The sequence below is a fragment of the Necator americanus genome, chromosome II (genome assembly GCF_031761385.1).
Source record: "Necator americanus strain Aroian chromosome II, whole genome shotgun sequence".
In the NCBI taxonomy this organism is placed as follows: Eukaryota; Metazoa; Nematoda; class Chromadorea; order Rhabditida; family Ancylostomatidae; genus Necator; species Necator americanus.
Window position 1 is genome coordinate 28,352,321 of NC_087372.1, and position 19,628 is coordinate 28,371,948.

At 40.3% G+C, this 19,628-nt stretch overlaps 5 protein-coding genes across 10 annotated transcripts; 3 read left to right on the forward strand and 2 right to left on the reverse strand.

Annotated features, from left to right (window-relative positions):
• Positions 1 to 421: 421 nt before the first annotated feature.
• RB195_019748 (uncharacterized protein) lies at positions 422 to 1,423 on the forward strand (the record flags this gene model as incomplete). The annotated part of the gene is made up of 3 exons (XM_064187749.1): positions 422 to 525; positions 1,090 to 1,234; positions 1,325 to 1,423. The coding sequence occupies 3 exons, from the start codon at positions 422 to 424 to the stop codon at positions 1,421 to 1,423; spliced, it is 348 nt and encodes a 115-aa protein (XP_064043630.1).
• On the forward strand, positions 1,228 to 3,277 carry RB195_019749 (uncharacterized protein; the record flags this gene model as incomplete). 3 transcript variants are annotated; one of them, XM_064187751.1, is made up of 7 exons in its annotated part: positions 1,228 to 1,234; positions 1,289 to 1,396; positions 1,630 to 1,718; positions 1,785 to 1,866; positions 2,034 to 2,157; positions 2,277 to 2,419; positions 2,475 to 2,479. In XM_064187751.1, 7 exons carry the CDS (start codon positions 1,228 to 1,230, stop codon positions 2,477 to 2,479), a joined length of 558 nt encoding a protein of 185 aa, XP_064043631.1. The 3 variants fall into 3 exon arrangements, with proteins under 3 accessions (XP_064043631.1, XP_064043632.1, XP_064043633.1); XM_064187750.1 differs by lacking the exons at positions 1,228 to 1,234; positions 1,289 to 1,396; positions 1,630 to 1,718; ... (1 more) ...; positions 2,034 to 2,157; positions 2,475 to 2,479 and adding exons at positions 2,507 to 2,604; positions 2,665 to 2,816; positions 2,873 to 2,950 and having other exon boundaries at positions 2,369 to 2,448; XM_064187752.1 differs by lacking the exons at positions 1,228 to 1,234; positions 1,289 to 1,396; positions 1,630 to 1,718; ... (2 more) ...; positions 2,277 to 2,419; positions 2,475 to 2,479 and adding exons at positions 2,541 to 2,604; positions 2,665 to 2,816; positions 2,873 to 2,923; positions 3,137 to 3,277.
• Positions 3,278 to 6,784: 3,507 nt separating this feature from the next.
• RB195_019750 (uncharacterized protein) lies at positions 6,785 to 8,501 on the reverse strand (the record flags this gene model as incomplete). 2 transcript variants are annotated; one of them, XM_064187754.1, is made up of 5 exons in its annotated part: positions 6,785 to 6,910; positions 6,996 to 7,127; positions 7,189 to 7,224; positions 7,277 to 7,335; positions 8,429 to 8,501. In XM_064187754.1, 5 exons carry the CDS (start codon positions 8,499 to 8,501, stop codon positions 6,785 to 6,787), a joined length of 426 nt encoding a protein of 141 aa, XP_064043634.1. The 2 variants fall into 2 exon arrangements, with proteins under 2 accessions (XP_064043634.1, XP_064043635.1); XM_064187753.1 differs by lacking the exons at positions 7,189 to 7,224; positions 7,277 to 7,335; positions 8,429 to 8,501 and having other exon boundaries at positions 6,996 to 7,109.
• A 460-nt stretch (positions 8,502 to 8,961) lies between these two features.
• On the forward strand, positions 8,962 to 12,082 carry RB195_019751 (uncharacterized protein; the record flags this gene model as incomplete). Of its 2 annotated transcripts, XM_064187755.1 has the most annotated exons (3): positions 8,962 to 9,014; positions 9,091 to 9,193; positions 11,921 to 12,082. In XM_064187755.1, 3 exons carry the CDS (start codon positions 8,962 to 8,964, stop codon positions 12,080 to 12,082), a joined length of 318 nt encoding a protein of 105 aa, XP_064043636.1. The 2 variants fall into 2 exon arrangements, with proteins under 2 accessions (XP_064043636.1, XP_064043637.1); XM_064187756.1 differs by lacking the exon at positions 11,921 to 12,082 and having other exon boundaries at positions 9,091 to 9,241.
• Positions 12,083 to 12,276: 194 nt separating this feature from the next.
• RB195_019752 (uncharacterized protein) lies at positions 12,277 to 19,439 on the reverse strand (the record flags this gene model as incomplete). Of its 2 annotated transcripts, XM_064187757.1 has the most annotated exons (16): positions 12,277 to 12,322; positions 12,392 to 12,581; positions 12,663 to 12,784; positions 13,488 to 13,575; positions 14,198 to 14,276; positions 14,613 to 14,723; positions 15,001 to 15,066; positions 15,513 to 15,619; positions 15,682 to 15,748; positions 15,818 to 15,964; positions 17,407 to 17,546; positions 17,606 to 17,681; positions 17,735 to 17,803; positions 17,937 to 18,038; positions 18,540 to 18,667; positions 19,310 to 19,439. In XM_064187757.1, 16 exons carry the CDS (start codon positions 19,437 to 19,439, stop codon positions 12,277 to 12,279), a joined length of 1,668 nt encoding a protein of 555 aa, XP_064043638.1. The 2 variants fall into 2 exon arrangements, with proteins under 2 accessions (XP_064043638.1, XP_064043639.1); XM_064187758.1 differs by lacking the exons at positions 17,937 to 18,038; positions 19,310 to 19,439 and adding an exon at positions 18,462 to 18,477 and having other exon boundaries at positions 17,735 to 17,829; positions 18,540 to 18,563.
• Between the last annotated feature and the right edge of the window lie 189 nt (positions 19,440 to 19,628).

Consider the following 19,628-nt stretch of genomic DNA (forward strand, 5'->3'; position numbering starts at 1 on the left):
GCCATCTGAAAAATAATTAGAACATGTTAGCCTGCAAGCAAGTTATTATCCAAGTTAGTCGGACAATTTTCTTGCCTCTCCAAACGTTTCCGTACTACGTAATGTCACTCGCAGTAGAATTAAAAAAAAAGTACTTCTTGCTTTCTTTTGTGTTCAAGTGGTTCTAGTGTTGCCAGTATGCGGCGCAGCTAAAAGTAGAATGGAACGGCATCTTGTTGACGTTCATGGATATTTGCAAGATAAAATTGCGGGATTTAAGGCTCAGAAAAGGAGCTGACGAGCTATCGTGTCCCATCTTCTGAGAGAGCGTCAGAGTGCGTCCATCGATAGTCCTTAGCTTTCATGATTTTGGTTTTGACCGTTTAATATTTGTCGTTCACATTTTTATTGATGATCGTCTCTGACTCTACTAAACTTGCATATGCAGAGTCACTGTGAGCTTGCTGAGCATGCCCATCAACAGCATGCCGAGGACGCAAAGGAGTTCGTGGTAGAGGCAATCACTTTCCGAACTGCAAGTCTCAGGTTGGAGTAGTGTGACAGTCCGCATATTGATGAGACTTTTTTTTCGAATGGCTTTCCTTCATGAGCTGGAAGCTAGCCTCGGAGGAAACGGGTGTGATATGCCACTTTGTAGCAAGAACAAGGACTACGGGTCACACCAAAGTCACCCATTTGTGTTGATACTGCTTCTTACGGTCAGCTTCGTTTTCAGAGAAAAGGAGGAAGTCTGTGGCGCGCTGCATTTTTTAATACTAACAATAGATTATTCACTTTATTAATTCTTGTAAAAGCAGACACATTTTAGGTGACAGAGAGGGTTGTTGATGTGACAGTTGAGCACTATCTCAACCATTTCGGATATGAAGCCCGCCTATCTCAACTGAGGCTAGGTTAGAATGCGGAGCCGCACATAGCCTCGCTGTGAAGGGATGGTCTCACCGTCCGACAAGTGTACAAAGAAAGAAATAAACATACAAGTAAGAGGAGGCTCGCGTATCACTTGTATTTCATTACGACACAGGATATAAAGTGCATCACACTATACAGTTGTAGCATTTAGAAAATATCGACAAAAGTGATATTTAGAAATATCGCATCGAAGTGTTGGGGAGATCCAGGAAGACTTCATACTCTGGACACGGTGTCAATTCAGTTGATGCCAACTCGCGATCTGATGGCGTCCAGTTCTACAGGCCAGCACGAGACGCCAGCTGAAATGTATTCATGCTGGGTAAATAACATCAAGAGACAAATCTGTAGTTTGCATCATACAAAATACATTTAGTCGTCATTAGTCTAACAAAAAAGAAACTGGCTACAGATGTACGGACAGAGGGCGTTATGGGTGGACGATGCGTTCAACCTAACGTCCTACTTGCTAAGGTTGACCACTGTAATTGTAGCGGATGAAAGGGATTGAGCTGTGCCAGCTGCATGCTTCCTCCTTTGCAGGTGATGTATTTTTAGCGGATTGAGTTTTCACAATTTTTCACCCTCCACAATTTTACAGAATGATTGAGGTATAGAGGCCGATATAATGTTTGAGCAAGTGAGAAATCTTCTGCCTTCTTTCCACACAGATTACTTGACGGGTGACACGAACACGTGCTGAAATGGTTTCAACAGGGTGTTTCAAACATCTTGAACCAAGCGGCTCTTATGCTTATGGTATGTGCGCAGGCGACGAAGAGGAACGCCAACGCGAAACGAACAATGTGTGATATCTTTAACTTTAAATTACTGCAAGCTAGATTTGCAAAAAAAAATTATTGCTCTTTCAGCGTGACCTCCTCGAGCCGCTTCTCAACAAGACGAGAGACATCTGCCTCATCCGTAAAAGGGACGTGTTCGTGGCGAAAACACGTCGATGCTGAAGTACATTTGTGAGAATAAAGAAGCTGTACTCGTCTTGTGCATCTAAAATACATTATAAGTGATTATATTGTATTCCCTGATCAATTGATTATTGGGAACCCGCTAATTTCTTTCACAGGACCAATAAAGTGAACCAGTAAGCAGCTTTTGGGCAGGTGGGGTCTTGTGTCAACATGAACGTTTCCATAAAACGTTGAAACATGAACTGCTAGAGGGTAAGGCAAATGTCAGAGACGACAGGCTTCTCCAGCTGCTCAGCGCATTTCCGAACTGGGAAAAGTAAGTGAGATCATGGTTGGAATATTGTGCAACACATTCCCGTCCTCTCGAAGACACTTTATATCAGTTAGAAGAAAAGAGGACTAGAAGAAGGAAGATAAAAGCTCCAAACGTATTAGGCACAAGGCGCACATGTTGGCTGTCAACAAATACTGTGGGCAGCAACAATTTCACATCGTATTTGGTAGTGGAACCTGGGAAGTGAGAGCCAATGACGACATATACTGCGTGGAAGAACAGTATTGTCCATGCGTCGAGCAAGGTGTTGAGAACAAATATCAGTATTTCAAGGTGAGAATTTCAGTAATTATTTCCAGTATAACAATCACTACCGCAGAGAGTGGTGTAGAACACGTCCCTATGCGTTTGCTTGCACTTGTTCTATGGATGTGAAAAGTGGGGCTGGCTGTGTGCATGCCTATACAGCTCTGTTGTACGCAGGAGTAGGTAAATCTAACAGCCTATTCTTTATCCATCTTTATTAACCAAACTTTAGTATGCCTTTAGGATGCGTGCGAGATAGACCCTACAGCAACGACAGAGATGAAGGGATGATTGATGTAGTAGTGGGAGATGATGTGGAGAACGAGAATGGGGTTGGAAAAAGCTCGGCGGATATAGAGTACCGCCACAGAGATATTTTTCGAAGAATGGAAATGGTTATTGTACATAATTTTCGTCGCTTGCTGTTCAGCAACCAATGATACATGTTTAGAAATATGTACCAGCTCGCGAGTTTCTCTTCAAAGCGAAGGGACGTAAATGGGTTTGCAGTTGGCGGAAAACAAAGTGAAGGAATTCCGCAAAACGGCCTTTGCAGGAAATGTTGAAGAGGTCGAGAACAATGTCCGCCTGGGTCGTCGTCCATAGGTACTTCCGGTCGGCCGTTCCCAAGCGCTGACTCCTATTTGGAAACTGCATGAAGTTTGAGTTTGACTCAATAATGTGTGGAAAGAAATGTTCTGAAGTATTTGTCCAGCGCGCACACTTACGCAATGAAGAACAGGCTAAACGGAAGCCAACGCTGGATATCTCGGACGCAAGACGAGAGGCCCCCTTCGTACGCAAAGAGTACAAACAGTCAATGCCCTGGCCAACTTCGAAATTGAGTGTATACTGAAGCATAGCAACATTGGGGAGCCGGAAAGAAATTATGTGTAGAAAGAGATGTAGCCTTATTTATTTAATGTGATGCTCTATGTATGTACGTGTAAATGTGTACACATTCAATAAATGGGAATCATAAATAACTGTACGAATTTGTCGTAAAGTGACATGGATACGTTGAAATTCGTAGGTGCAATGTGCTATCAGAGCAGCAGAGAATGGGTAAAATGTACTAGCAACAAAATTACAAGCTTCCCCTTCAGAGCATCCATTGGTTCGCATAATCATACCTTAGACACCTTAGATAAAGATACTTCCAATTGCGGCATTATTTACAAGAAAATATTACCATAATTCTATTCTAAAAGAGTTGTGTTTACTTAATAATGCTTCCAACATTTACTATAAAATAATACAAGATAATCCTTTAGATATAGTTGATAGGCAGATCAGATATAAAAAATCTAGCCCTCTCTAATATTATTGACCTTACTACCCCAATTATTTATGCTATCCCAAAATTACATAAATCATTTATTAAATTTAGATTCATCACTGGTGCCTCTAATAGCAGTATTAAACCTATCTCAATAGAATTAATGAATATTCCCTCCTTTAAAACAAATTTAAAATTAGAAATAATTATTGTAATTATACCAAAGCTATCTACAACAACAAAAACTGCTTAAACACTTATTGGTCTCTCAATCATAAATAAATAAATCAGTCATAAATATATCTCATGAAATATCATCTACAAATCTAATAGACGAATTATTTTCTGCAGATTTTACCAGCATGTTCACTAACATTCCCCATACCAGCTATTATCAAAAAGATCATAGAAGTCATCAAAATATGTTTTAAAAGTGCTCGTAGAACATTTGTTACTATCTATAAATATAAAATATTCTACTCCATTGCTACCATAAATAAACCTAACCATAGAAATTATAATATATATGACCCTATATCTCTGCTCGAAATCATCTTAGACAACAGTTTCTATAAGGCAGGTAACAGATTATTTAAACAAATCGTAAGTATATCTTAAAATAGTAACAACATTCCACTTCTTGCGGACCACACTTTCTCGTATTATGGGTACGTTTACGCTCCTAGTGTTTATAAACCAAATTTTAACTTTTATCGGTTTTAGATATGTGGATGATTCACTAAGTATACACAATACTAAAGAAGTCCTTATAAATACTCTAGATGTAATTTACCAGGTTTTGACGCTAGAATATGTAATAGTGTTAGAAAAAACTAACAATAGTAATTACGAATGTTATTTTTTAGAGCTACATATTTACTGTTATAATGACTATTTGTACACTACACAATACAACAAGACATTTAATTTTTCCGTTCCTAGATTCTGTCATGGTAATTCATTTATCTCTAGTTTATCTTAAATCACAATTATATATACTAAAACTTCTTCGAATATATATGAACTGTAGTTTTTATTCTGATTTCATCGACAGACTACACATTATGCTTGAACTACTTAGTACTTTAAACTATGATAAGAGTATTATTATTCAGGCTATTTCCAAACGCTTAATTAGTATTAAAGATGTGATTTATAAATATCATGAACTAGATAATATACGTAACTTTAGGACATCCACTAACATGTTAGTGTCTAGTCTGTTCTTAACTCGATCTCCTTAACTTGCTTCTAACACATACTCATGTATTGATTCCCCTTTCGCGCCCTAACTCGTTACAAATAGCTGGCGAAACGGAAGCCTTTTCTACTCTACTGGTATTCAGCTATATTCTAAATTATCTTGTTCTTCTATTCTTCCATTATAATATCAAGCTATCATTATTACTGCCTGCTGCAATTGGTGCTCTCCTGTTTTTTTTTCCAGCGGTCGTTGCTCTGTATCTCCTTGCTGAATCTGTGAAGGCTCCCATCTGCTGCTAGTCTTGTACAAACACATGTGACAAGTCCACATCTGCTTTAATGAAGAGCGGGAGAATAACTTCAATGAAACTGGAGAACCACGCAGTGAAGCTATTCTACGAGGAGTCCAAATGTGAGGGTCATGGAAGAATATTCTTCTTTTACGGTAAACATGGAAAGCATAAGAAAGCGAATGAACCAATGAATATGTGAGACTTGCTGTGACTCACGAAGTTCAACGACATGATTTCCATTTGTTTTTAGAATATCCACGAAAGAAGCGTAACTGCGGCAAGTCAAGGATAAGCGGGAGAATCTCGAACATACACCTCTTCGTTGAATGTCCGGATGCTGCTAATTTTTCCAGAGCAGTTTGGACTTGGCTATTCACGGTAAAAAGGAGCACAACAAGTCTAATCTGGATCCATGCTACACGAAATTGTTAGCTGTTAGTCAGCCCGTATTCTTTCTGTTTTAGGAATGATTAGCTTGGAAAGAAAGTGAAACTTGCTCAGGCTTATTAGAAGGGGCATGTCAGCAAAAGCAGTAAGGGTAACCTCTACAGTTATATTTGTCAACATGCTGGTGGAGTTGGAAAAGGGATCGACTGGCAGGAACTGAAGAAGCGGTACAAGAACACCAAACATGTCTAGGAAATTTGCTCTTGCCTCGCCAGTCTAGTCCTCCCAAGTGTAACGTTCGCGTGCGTGGCGACGATGCAGTAGGGGCCGATGCGAGCTTTTTAGGGGCTCGACATCACCTACGCCCCGTTTCCAATTTCGAATGAGAATGAGTCAACAATCAAGGCGATAGTAGTAGCAGGGATTTCATCACAATTTTATCACATTATCACAATTAGTGGAAAGAAGTATTCCACGATGTTACGGCCATCGTGGAATAGTGTTTGATGAGACCTCCAACGTGAGCCTGTACGCGTTTCTAATTGCCACCCTACTTGTATTGAGTGACGGTGGTAACAGCTTTCAGAAGAAGTAGGGGTGCTTTTTCGATTTGTAAGGGTAAGCGTCCCTCTGATTTTTGAATTGCTGACAGTGGTTCGAAAACGCTGCTAAAAGCTAAAGTAACAGTACGTAATGACAGATGACACGTAGGTCTTTTACAATCCCTTGAAGCCGGTGTTTCCCAACTCAACTTGCTTGCCTAGGATCCGTCTCCCCTACAATTAGTAAGCAGATTTAATAGATGTCCATTGCCCATTGTCATTGCTATTTTACAGATGTCGAAACTCATTATTTCATCAAAGTGATGTTCATCTTGGTCCTCTTAACTTTTCTTACTGCATTTTGATTATCGAATATTAACTGACCTTTACACTTTACACTTTTAAACGGTTGGCGAAATTACTCCCCTTCAATTTTGGACGGTGGGCGAGAGGATCCCCTTCACTTGAGCTACACTCTATGAGCTAAATCCCATTCACCTGAGGAGGGTCCGGCTTCTCCCTATCGCACCCATAGCTAGTAGAAAGAAGATAAAACCGTTTTACAACATTTATCGATAACCTTGTAGTGTCTTTCCAATATGTAAAAATAATTTCCCTGTAGTCATACTGTTAGATATCCAGTTCTTTTATGTCTATTTTCATCTCTTGATTCCAAGTTGAATTACTATATAAACGATATTTTCAAGTATTAAAAGTAACAAAAGCTGCGAATCCTGAGCTCTGCACCTCTGAGCCTTCGGAGCCGTTGATTGGTAATAAAGTATCTGTAAATAGTTGTGCAGTATATATTAAGGATTTCAAGGATATTATTAAGGATATTAAGGAAAATAATGAATTAGTACAGCTTACTGCTGATTCATCAGGCTCCATTAGGTAAGAGCATATCAGGCATTGTTTGGGTCTTATGCACTCACGGTACATCCATACATTGCTGCTATCGCAAGACCACCACTCGACATACATTTCCTCCGTTTCCTGTTCCTGCACTGGTGGCTAATCCTCATAACATAGATATTTTGTGGATAGTTGTTGATGGACTCACAATAGATTTGTGTCTGTCTGGTTTGTGGGCGGCATGCTAGAATTTTCTTGTTAATAGAGGTAGGTACTAATAGCTTACTAATGCGAACCTTGATGAGCCCTTGACGAGCATATCGTAGGTAAAGGTAGACTGATGTTAGGGACGACTCTGAAGAAAGGAGGGAAAGTGCAAAGTGCTGGAAAGAAAACAACACGAGTTTATAGAAGAAACAGATATCTTCAGTATAAACAACGTAGTTATAAACTTGATTAAGGAGTAGCAGCATATCGGAAGCGAAGCCTGACTGATGAGAAGAGCGACATTAAAGAAACGACAGAAATTCATCGCCGCCGAACGAAATCTGTACACCGTCTCTGCTTTAGTGGCTTGTCAACTAAGCGCAACTAGAACACCGAAGAACATTCTCGAGAGCTGTCGTTGCCGCTCTCCTGCAGATGAACTGCGGTTATTTCGCCGTCTAGCTTTATTGATTTTGTTCAGATCCGGCTGTTGTTTTAGTTCTGGAATAGTCTGACTTCCAAATGATGTTATACGTTTGATGTAAAATTTTTATCGTTCAAATATAGAGTAACCAAGAATACAACCAGATATCTTTTTTCCTGTTTTCTGTCACATATCCAGCTTGACTACATGATAGAAAATTGGTGACACGTAAAGAAAAAGTTAAAAACCGACGAAAACAATTTCCGCTTCGTTCTTGCACTTTGACAGAAGCATAGAAAACATAAGGTGCCTTTCCCGGAATCCGTCGATAAGGAAGGAATGCACAACAAAAAAAGAAAGCAAAAAGACCAGACATTAAGGAAAATATAGCATAGAAAACACACAAGAGCAAGGCAGAAAGAGAACTAAAGAAGAGAACTGGGAAGTGAAAATTAGGAAGTGTTGAGGGAAGCGAGTGTAGGTACACAGAAAACAGTAGAACTCACTCTCCCTAAAACCACAAATTTCAGCATCGCTCGCTACCCCACCGCCGGTCTACCACTTCTAAAGCGTACACTGCTGCAGTCATTACGTTGATGAATCTTTCATTCTGAAGCGTTCAAGATGGGTTGTACCACTCACACTTAGGACGGGTCTGGTCTCTTTCTATTGCAGTTGAGAATTCCTCTTAACACTGTTATCTGTGGTAAAAGAAATCTATTATAGATGAAAACAATGAAGGGAAGGTGCTCTGGATAAGTAGCTCGAGTGACACAGCTTGTAGAGTAAAGACATATATTGTCTGCTGTTCTCGGACGTGTAGCTAGTGTTCCGTTCGCAGATGTGGTCATTTTCGACTTGAAGAAGTCGAGAACAAGTACTCTTAGCATATGTCAGGCAACTTTCACTTTTAGTATTCGATTAATGTTTAACATAGATGCAGCTGTTTGCTTTCATTTCCTGTTTGATGTTACATAGATCAATTTCCATTGATCAGAACTTCTATGTATTGTTTAACTTCCCAATGCTACTTTTTTAAAGGTGCAACATAGACCATACATTCAATTTGCTCCTTACCACTGTTATAAATCCGTTATATTCTATCTGTTTCTTGTTATCCTGATGCTGTCCATTATCTGTATTTGTTTTTATTTGTTTTTCTTGATTCTTGTTCTTATTTGTTCTTGTTTTTTCCTATACTATTTATTCGTTATTTATTATTTGCAGGTGATATTTACTAAATGCTACGCGAGATTTAGTAAGCACTGCTTGTAAATGGCTAATGAATAACAATAATTATTAGTGAAAATCGATACTATCGCTGTGCCAATATAGTCGTTTCAAAACGAAATGAAGCAAGGAGAGCTGCGTAAGCGGCTGCGCTCGAAGCGGTGGAGACAGAGGTGGGTGGCAGTACCGAGGATTTTTACGCAACTGTCCGTGCTTCATGTCGTTCTGACCTAACTACACCACCTGTAGAATCGAAGTGGAGCACTCATCTATCTATGTGGCATTGCGCGCTCTGGCACTACCTCTGCTCGGCATAACCACATGTGTTGCGCTACCACCAGGACGTGTCGAGGTATCATGTGCTGATGCCGTCACTTCAAGATTAAAGTTTCTGTTCTAGCAGACCGTTCGAAATTCTTGATAACATTCTGTAGAAATTTTTACCGCTTATTCTTGTCTGTAAAAGATGTGTTTCGTTTGTCTTTCACAATCGATATACACCACAATCTGTTTAACTTGGTGGAAAAGAGCGAGAGTAATGAAACATAAGGAAACTGTACCTTGGAAAGGAATATATTGAAGTTAACAGAGATATAGTTGGGTCAAAAAGGCATGAAGCTCGAAGAAGTTGCGTGAACGGCTGCGCTCGAAGCGGTGCAATAGAGCGTAGCGGTTAGGATTGGAAGGGGAACGTTGCTAGTATCACTCACATCTGCAGCTCACGACGGCCTCACCTCGATCTCAACCTCTAGCTCCACCAGGCCGCTTCGAGCGCCGCAGCTCCAAGCATGTAGTTTGGACCGGTTAGAATAGTGACGTAAAGAATTAATGAGGGAAATCAACATTAGTAACGAAAAAGTGGAAAAATTAGCTAATGTGTGTGCAGTCATTCTCGCCAAAATCCCCAACACCTGTATCTCGTTGCGCCTAACAGTGAATTGTTTGCGCAGGAAGCAGTGCAGATATACGATGCAGATCCATTCAGCAACGATTGTTTGCAACGAGTGAACAACTAGCAGTTGTCGCTCGCGCCGTGAATGATAATTGCTAGTTGTTCACTCGTTGCAAGCGGAACTTGAGAGTTCATTTTATGTTTAACTCTGTGACGGCTGACTTGCGCTGCTCAGCGGTGAGCCGCACACCTTTCGACGGATATCACTTGTGATTTCCTGATTTTAAGTGTTTTTTTTTGCACTTAACTTTATTATTTTCGAATAATAATGCAGACAACATAGACCAGGAAAAACCTTTTTATTTGATAAAAACTAGCAAATTCAAGCATTATGTCGCAAGTAAAACTTCTGCTTTTCTTGAACATTAAGGACAAAAATGGTTTTTGCATTCGCTGCATTTTGTATTGATGCCTTGTGTTGCTGGGAGTATAAGCACGTCTACTGTCTCGGGATAGCCGATATAGCATCTATTACATCTTTCTCGAACTACCGATTTCGTCAGTTAGTTTCTCCAAACAACGGTTTCCCTATTGGTATTCAGACTCGTTCATTTTCCAGAAGCTCAATATAATACTCATTTTGGAGTCATTCAGCCTAAGAAAGAAAGGTTAAGGAAAAAAAGAAAAAAAGAATAAGAAAGAGCATTACAGTAGCTACATTGAAAAAGCTACACACGTGAAAACACACGTAAAGAAAAATCTCAGCATTGTTGTGGACTTTACTACACTTAGTTTGGTTTAGGAAACTCGCATTAATCCAAAGAACGTGTCTTTGGATTAATGCGAGTTTTTCAGTTATAGATTTACTAACACTCACTTTTTTGACTTGTCAGTAAGGGAGGAAAACCGGCGGTTCTACAATGGAGTTTTGGCTCTTCAGATTTTCTTTGTAACGAACAGTATCGCTTTAGTTTGTATGCACATCGAAATTGTCACTGCTTTTGAGTTCACAATTCTAGGAAAGAAAATCGAGGATGTAACAGTTGTTAGCGAGATGGAACTCCCAGCTGTTGTTGAAAACCTTGCTAAGTTAAGGGCAAGTTTGACGAATGAAGCCCCTTGGAAAATATACAGTTCGGAGTGTAAATTATGAATCTGACGATTAGGGAACTGAGCGGAGTTACGCTAATCGTCCCAAAAAATTTGGCATGGGAACGACGTTTGTTCCTACGAGGTGAGTTAGAACGCGCTATTTTGTACACGCTCCGTCCTCCCAACAACATATTAATTGGTTGTACCTGAAAGCGCTGCTGAGGAGACCGCGTTGATTTTCAACTGAACAGAGCGAGACCACACTCATATTCGTCATCTACATCCTGAACTCTATATTATCCATGAGGTTTCCACACTACGTAAATTGGGACTACGCTGCCTTCAGCACTTTCCTACATGGGATTCAGTTAGTAGGATTTGGCAGAACAAAGGAAGAACAGACTGTTGGGGAAGACTAAAAGTTTTCATACATCCATTCTATCAGAACAGGGTCGAATTTGCAAATAGATTCTGTGAGGAGCTACATGCCCCTACAGAGGCATCGTTATGCGTATCTATTTTTTGTTCATCAATATGTTTTTTCTGCTATGTGCAGAAATAAATTAACGGTTTATCTACAACGTTTTTCATCACGTGATGGACTTAATTCAAGTACGTAGCTCATTCCATTTCTAGTAAAACTGAGCTGCATACATAGGCAGGACTGGGATGGCACACATGTTTCAATGAGTCATCAAGCAGAGAGAAATGAAAGAATCATAACTTTAACAACTTTTTTAGGGTGGTGTGCATTGCCTTGTCATTTTTGTTTCTGATTACCCGTCGTTGAATGTAACTATTAAAAACCACGAAATTGATAGTCAGATCAAAACCAAGAAAAAAAGAAACATAGTGAAAGAATTCGTTCCGAAAGGCTTTCTAAATTTTATTATGACAACGTAGTGAGTTGCATGCTGATGAAACCAGTTAAAACAATTGTTCTCAGCGTTGAGCGTAGCCTCATCCCCAGTATTTTCTTGGATCACGTCTTGGTTTGTTTCTTGAAGTGGAAGTCGTGATTTCTTGTATTGTGACCAGTTTTGGCACAGTTATCTGAAAATGTAGGGAGTGAAACTTGAAAGGAAATTTTTCCAGCATGTAAAAGGGATTGAGGTGGGACCGTCGCTACATCTAGCGAAGAGTGGTGCTAACGATTCCTCCGCAGATCCAATCACCACATCCCTTCTGGCGCAGCCGCTTACTCAGCTGGACCGAGCCTCAGATCATCCTGACCCGATTATATCAGCCTTTCTATAACGAATTTCTAGAATAGCTGTGCATCCACTTAAAGAGGTTCCATTAACTTTATTTTTGAGATGATTAATGCTAAGGATTGCCAGTCGCACAAATGTGTCCCCATTGTTAGACAGAGTGATAAAAAATAATAGCAGAACCTGAGAACTTCAAGAAGCTGAAGTTATGAAGTTCTGTTATCATGTCGCATATTATCTTTAAAGCTTTTGCGTCTTCTGCTTTTGTTTTTCTTTTTTCCAGGCTCTACAAAGAGTTGAAACTTGAGTATTGAGGTTGTAAATGTTGTCCTTTGCTTTAGTCTTTGATCTAAACCTATCAACTCCAAAATTCACATCCGTAGTTATCGTTGTGGTTCTCAACTTTTCCATTCCAGAGATAGTATATTCATCATCGTCATCATCATCATCGTCGTTGCAAGTGCACTCCTCGCAGCAAGCGCCGTCACAACAGTCCTGTAAATTCGGGACTGAGGTAGTAGACTGCATAGGTGGGACAACGACTGCTGAAAATAATGAATACTTTAGTGAAATCTCTATCAGTATCAGTGCTGCACACTACATTTTCCTCCTGGTCATTAATTTACCATTTCCTTGGGTCCACGTCGCAGTCGCGATAGGTTGTGACCAGTATCTTGTGAGTTTGCAAGGGTCGGTTGGTTGACGAAGAATTCGGATATGACCTGCTTCTCCCCACGAGGAACCCCAACTGAAAAATGCTCATTGCAAAAGTATAGGACACCTTTAGGCTTGACAATAGGATAACCGTTTACAACAGATATAAAACTTGAATACTCGAGATTTCTCATTTTGTATAAATTTTGTTCGCACGTTTCCGAGAATAATGTGATGAACTACAGTATTCGAAAACTGAATAAGAGATGAAGACAATGTCATTGTTCGAGGATACAAACGCTCGGAAATCGGATATTGAAGGAGAAATCCTGATAGTCTGAAATACAAGGGCGAGAAGAACATAAGCGCGTAATTGCTCGATGATTAGAAGCATCACTCCACGAATCTGAGGTGGCACGGATTTCAGGTGGAGTATTCGTATATATTCGTACATAGTAGATTATGGGGAGGAGAGAGATTCCGTCCATTTCTTCCTAATTGCCGTAAAAAACGGCCTGGAAGATACGGCTTTGGGCGTTCTGGCGCAGTATTTTCTACAAGGAGCTCGACTGGAGCGCGCCAGCCTTGTGCGGCGCCGCATCTTCCGGGCCGTTTTTCACGGCAATTAGGAAGAAATGGACCGAATCACCCTCCTTTCCATAATCTACTATCCCTTTCAAAATACTCCACCTGGAATCTGCACCACCTCAGATTCGTGGGGTGATGCCTTTAAAGTAACCTGTTGCTTTGAACAACTAAGCAACTAAGCAGAGCGTCTTCAAAGCTCTAAAACACACCTGTTCCTGACGATCCAGTACTGCGGAGTAAATCCAACAATTACCACTGCATGATTAATGGTTGTTCCACACTCGCCGTCAAAGATTCCTTAAAGGCGGTGAACACACAGAATTTCGGAGACAGATGTTTTGTTGGAATTTCGAAAAGGATCCTCCTAATCGGTGGATCCCGTTATTTGAGTAGATATTTAGATTTTCAAACTGACCAAGAAGAACTATTCTTATTGTAAAACAAACTAGGTCTCAATTCATTTCGAGCAAATATCAATTCAATGTGTCAATTACTGTATCTTCCAGTATAACATTCACAGACATCTTCACAGAGTGTTTTGAGGCTCAAAATCTTCACAAAGCGAGGATTCCGAAAAATTCGTGGGGTACACCTTGCTTGGTCACTACCCGAGAATGAATGGCGAGCCAATGTACGGGTCCCACGTCGATTCGAACTCCCACCCCACTGCACTGCTTCGAGCGCAGCCGCTTACGTAACTGCACCTTGCTTCGTGCCGTTTTGACGCGACTATATGTTTTTTTTATACGAATAAGAGGACAAGTGTTCGAAATGTTCATTGGCCAAGAAGTGAAGATGAGAATTTCTACGACAAAAATTTCTATTTCCGTCATCGTTGCACTCTCCTGAATATTAAAAAGATCTTCTTAATAGTTAACAACAACTAAAAATTCATCGCATTTGCAAAACATTTGTTTACCTTCGGAGTAACTATAGATATTTGAGTTTACAGCCATTCCCACAGCTACCGGACCCCTACGTACACGTTCCTCCAAGGCCTGGAATAGTTAAACTTTGAAGGTCGGTCCTGTGTTCACTCCTATATTTGTAGGATCATTTCCAGCACTTTCAAATTTTTGTATGTGGTAACCGGATGTGAACATACTATGTGTTAGCATAAAACGGCATGAAAGGGTTTCTTTTTCTACAGTCGACAAAAATTCTACAGCGGAATCACAAAAAAAAGAGTTGATCACTCTTTTAGGAAGGGTAGAATAGAGTACACTTCTCAGAATTGACCAGCATGTTAGACAAGTCACAACGGATCCCGATGCAGCAAAAATGTACGTCAATTATTTTTTTCAATACAAATGTTTTAAGAGTTGGAAGTTTACCGTATTAAGTAAAGCATATGCAGAATCGTTCAATGCAGAGACGTAGCCCGAATCGAAACTTTTCATTCGCGGTATGACTGCAGCTGAAGATAACTGACATGTTGACGACTCCTGAAAATACGAAATTTATCCCAACGACAGTCCAATATCAATAGAGCATTTACAGTTCCAAAGTGGCTAGCTGAGAGTTCTGCTTATATCAATAGTACACACTGATGGGACTACTTATCTACGAGGTCTTTCTAATTGACTCATCTACAGTAACCCCTGCTCTCCGCGCTGCTCTCGGTACATAGCGTTTTTCGTTGCGGGATGCTCGCTTGATGCCTCAACATTGCAGCCTCTTCAGATTCGTCTCTAATTGAATACGTAAAAATATGTAACGAACCTTTCCTACGAAAGAATATTCAGCTTCTGAAGTAGCACCTTTCTTCTGCAGATATTCGGCTGCCACCTGCAATTTCCTTTTGTAAATAGCTCATATGAACTAAGGCGGGCTAGCAGCGTCACAAAATTTTGGTTGTTAAGTAAATAATATTTTTTGAGTCTATGTTTTCTTGTTGTGCCAACGAGGTCTTGGTGAAACTTTATTAGTGGCTTGACAATCTCCTATCTATGAGAGACCGGTGCTACCGACTAGTGGGGCTAATTAACCACAGCGCTCTCACACATGGTCCTTAAGGTGTATAGGCACTAATCTAAATTATAGTTCTTCAGCATTTGATAGCTTCACGAGAGCGGTGCATCCGACACAAGTTGAGCTGACATCAGAATGGAAATAAAGTTGTTCCTAACAAAGCGACTATTCGCTTTGGAACGATTCCTACGAGATGCGAAGCATTTTATGTGGCTGATTCATCAAATTAAACGAATAAAAACATACCCGGAACACTAACAAACCTGGAAGTAACCACCACCACAGCCCACATTGCCCACACCGTATTTGGTGCTCACATTTCGATCACAGTCAAGAAGCTCTTGCACCGAAAGAGGAGGAATGCTGTGTCCTGAATGCGAATGCTTTGGAAATAGATTTGCTTACTCTTCGTAAACAAAAGAAAAAAGTAACCATTCATAGCAAAGAATCCTTCGAGAGTGGAAGTCATAGCAAATGCCCAGCATCCGCCACAATTCATCTAAAATTAACTGATGATTTGCAGACTGTCAACGTAGAATACTTCAAAGAATGTTGTAACATCTGTTACCTGATTAACTACGGGCTGCATATAATGTCGAAAATCAACCGTATCATTTCTTGTTTGGCGTTTCTGACGTTGTATGCCTTGGACGGCATCATTCAGAGGTGTAGGTGGTGGAAGGGCCAGTGCTAGCGGAGCCAACTCATCCGGTTTCTGTAGAACTGATTCTTGATGAAGCTGATATAAGAGAGAGAAGTTGAGCCAGCTGTTGGGCTCTTTGTCTGCAATGACTTCTTCATTATAAGGACTCTCATTGTTGGTAATCAAAGTATAGCGGCCCTCGTCGTAAAACTTTATCCCTTCAAAGTCCACCAAGAAATTGAAGGGAAATAGATGTCCATGAGGTCTTCACACTTCCACCAAGTTTGTGGAAGTGTGGAGACTTCATGGACAACATAGTTTTAGATAAGGATAAAGGATGAAGTGTCTGGCGTTCTACTTTATTATTTTAATCCACTTATTATTATGTCTGGCGGTCTATTCTTATATTTTAATCCACTTAGAGGACGCTACCACGTTCACTTCAAATTGAGAATCATTTGAGGTTTACGAACGCGTAACTGCCCCATACAATGACCGAGATTCGGGCCAGTTACATGTTCGTAAACCAGTTACTCGAAGTGTGTCATGTCAGTGTTTTTATCCTCCCAGACGAGTCTGGTACCAATTTATCGACCAGAGGGATCGAGGTACGAAAGGTAGAGGTACGAGGTTCGTGAACACCAGGGCGGTTTCGAAGCTCCGATCGATCGTGTACCCCCAGTAATTAAATAGACGTGGCCCCGATCCAACAATCTATTTAGACAACGGCGGGAAAGGGCGTTGTTTCTTCGAGGTACGCAAAAGGCCACCTGCTCCACGTCTACGAGCGAGCGCTCGAAGATCAATTGGGATCTCTCGAAGACCCTTACCAGCCTACTCAAGTAAAACCAACGAATAAGTTGTTGAGGATACCGGGTAGTGTGGAAGGGACGCGTTTTTACATGCCTCGTAGGAACAGACGCCGTTCCCACGCAGTTTTTTAGGACGATTAGGAGGAATCGATTGGGGCTACGTTCATACTCGTATTTTATTGCCGTAGCTCTACGTTTTCCATCCGGTTTCCACAGAGCGTCGTTTTCGTGATACGCCACATTTGATAAGAAATAATTCGACTTTTTTTTCTGCTTGCTTCCTGCAAGGTTTTTGATTGCCTCTGTAATCCTTACGTGACAACATCTGTGGTTAGACAACGTCGACAACGCTCGAAAATGATTATGATTTTCGGTTCCCTTCGAATTATTTTCCCTCCCAAGCTTTCACCAAATACTTTTCTGATTTCAGATTACAGGATTTGGATTTGAACAGTGTAGTAAGTGGTTTCGAAACTATGCATATCCTTCCTGTCCGGAAATGATGCTTTTCCCAACCTCTCGCAATTGCTACCATTTCCTTTGAAAACACAAGTATAAACAGAGGTCAAAATTATCAGTGAATTTTGTTCCTAAAAAATCATTATTCATTTAAAACCTTTTGAGGCGAGGCGGGCAGGTTGCAGCTAATTTTTTCATTATCTTCAGTATTATTTTGCAATGCATTTGTCGTTAAACACTAACCGCAACCGAGAATTGATTGACGGCCATTTTGTAACTGGTTTCACCAGCTTCGTACATACGATTGTGCTCTGTCACCTTCTTTTTGTTTACTATGTAGAATTCATAACGGAGAATACCATCCTCTGCATCACTTTTGATATCTAAAAAGTGTGTTTGTTGTGCTCACAGAAAGAAGTAACAGAGCGAACGTTAACCTTACCGTAATCTCTGGTTAGGTGCCTGAAATCCACATCATTATGGAGAATTTCCTTCAGCACGTCATCTGGAGTCGGAGGCTATAAGATTGAAGTTGAAATTTATACAGATAACCAACTTCCGTTTTACTTACTATCGTTGATGGAGACGTGGGCGGGTGGGTGGTTCCAGTAGGTGGCGATGATGTTGTTGGAATCGCAGTCTTAACATCACAAAATAACTGTTCTACTGGATACTGATGACGTGTAGGACTATTCGAAGGTTAAGATGAGCTAACTTAACCCAGATCTGTTAAAGAAAAAAATCGATAAGAAAGATTAACAGATAACAAATACCTTGATGGAAGGTGTGGACTGAATCGAATTGCAATTACTGCAGCTGGTTGGACAGTAATCTTTTGTTATGATGCGTTTCTCCGGTGGTAGAGACAGTTCAGACTAAAACTCTGAAGGTGCATTCGGAATAATTAAAAAAAAATTTGCAACCGTTGAAGAAAGGTGAAACTAAGTAGTTTATGGGCGGTGAAATTCATGATTTTTGAATAGCGACGCTACTAATCAATATGAATGGTTATAGATCAATTCGATACAAACTACCCACCAATTTCGTTCATAGGACTTTTTTTGTTTTTTTTTTTATGACTACTGTTCTCAGAGATGCATTGTTACGATAACAGCAGATGTGAAACCCTGAGGCCAGCAAAAAGAGACGAAATTCAAGGAAAAATATTCCAAGATATTTGCAAAGTACATAAATATGCTTAAGTAAATAAGTTAACAAGTGATATCGTCTCTATAGCAAGCTTTTGAAGTGTTCGCCAAGAGTTTCCTGCTTCAGAGCAATGCTCATTTGCCACCTACACGATCCACCATCGTTCTACAAGATCCGATTAAAAAAATTTTAAATTATTGACGGGGACGTCCGTCATCAAAATTTACCGCAAAATAGTTTGCATCCAACATTGCAATCCACTGCTTGCATTTAGTGCTTATTGAAACTGTCTTGTGAATTTTATTCAACAACGTATCACAGTAGGGAGCATCCTTGGAGCAGGCACAGATCGCTCCTGAAATAATCCAACACTTAAAAATATCAGCAAAAGGTATGCTTGGTTCTTCTAAGAAATTGAGAGAAACGCTTTGTCGAATTGAAAATCGTATGCTGTTCCAGCTTCGAAACGCTTCATGTGATAAAAATTGCACTGGCCTTTCCCGAGAAGTTTGACACTAAGCGCTAAGATATAGAAATACTTGTAATACATACCATCAATAAAAATTGTGAAGAATAAAAAAAGAACTCTGCACAGCCGCCGACTCATTCGAAATACACACAATCTCCGAGACAAATGATTGGTCCACGAACAACTGCGCAAATAAGGCCATAGAGCTTGGCGGCAGAGATCGACACCTTTCTCGGCAGGCTGGGATCAACGACTATAAGTCAGTGATTTTGAACATATCACAACAAAACAAATATCCAGTAGTTCTATCATTTTGTCCAATTGCTATATTACAACTCGATTAAAGGCACCGTGAAAAGAAGAAGAAGAAGCTAACATAGTGTGGAAAACTGATGGAAGACATAGAGATCGGGTTCGGGTTGTTGATTACGATGTGAGCATACCACCGCTTAATTTCACCAAATTATCTTTATAAAAACGACGTAGGAACCGCTTTAATTCCTACGAGGTACATTGGAACGTGTCCACTTGTTCGTTCCTTCTCTCCAAGGAGCCTATTCATTGGTTTTACTTGAGAAGACTGGTGAGGAGATCTCATTGATTCTCGACCGCTTGTTCGTGGATGCAGCGAGTGGTCGGGTATGGCACGTTCTACCATACTAAAGCTAGAAGCAGCTTTAGCATAGAAGCTAAAGCGGTTCTCACGCCGCTTTCAGGACAATTAGGGGGAATTCTGATCTTATTCGTGATCTAAACCTTTGAGGAAATGTTTTACTTCCAAAACCATGACCATCCCTACGTGGAGCTATTTCACTTTTATTGCTTCGATAGGGCAAAACACACGAAA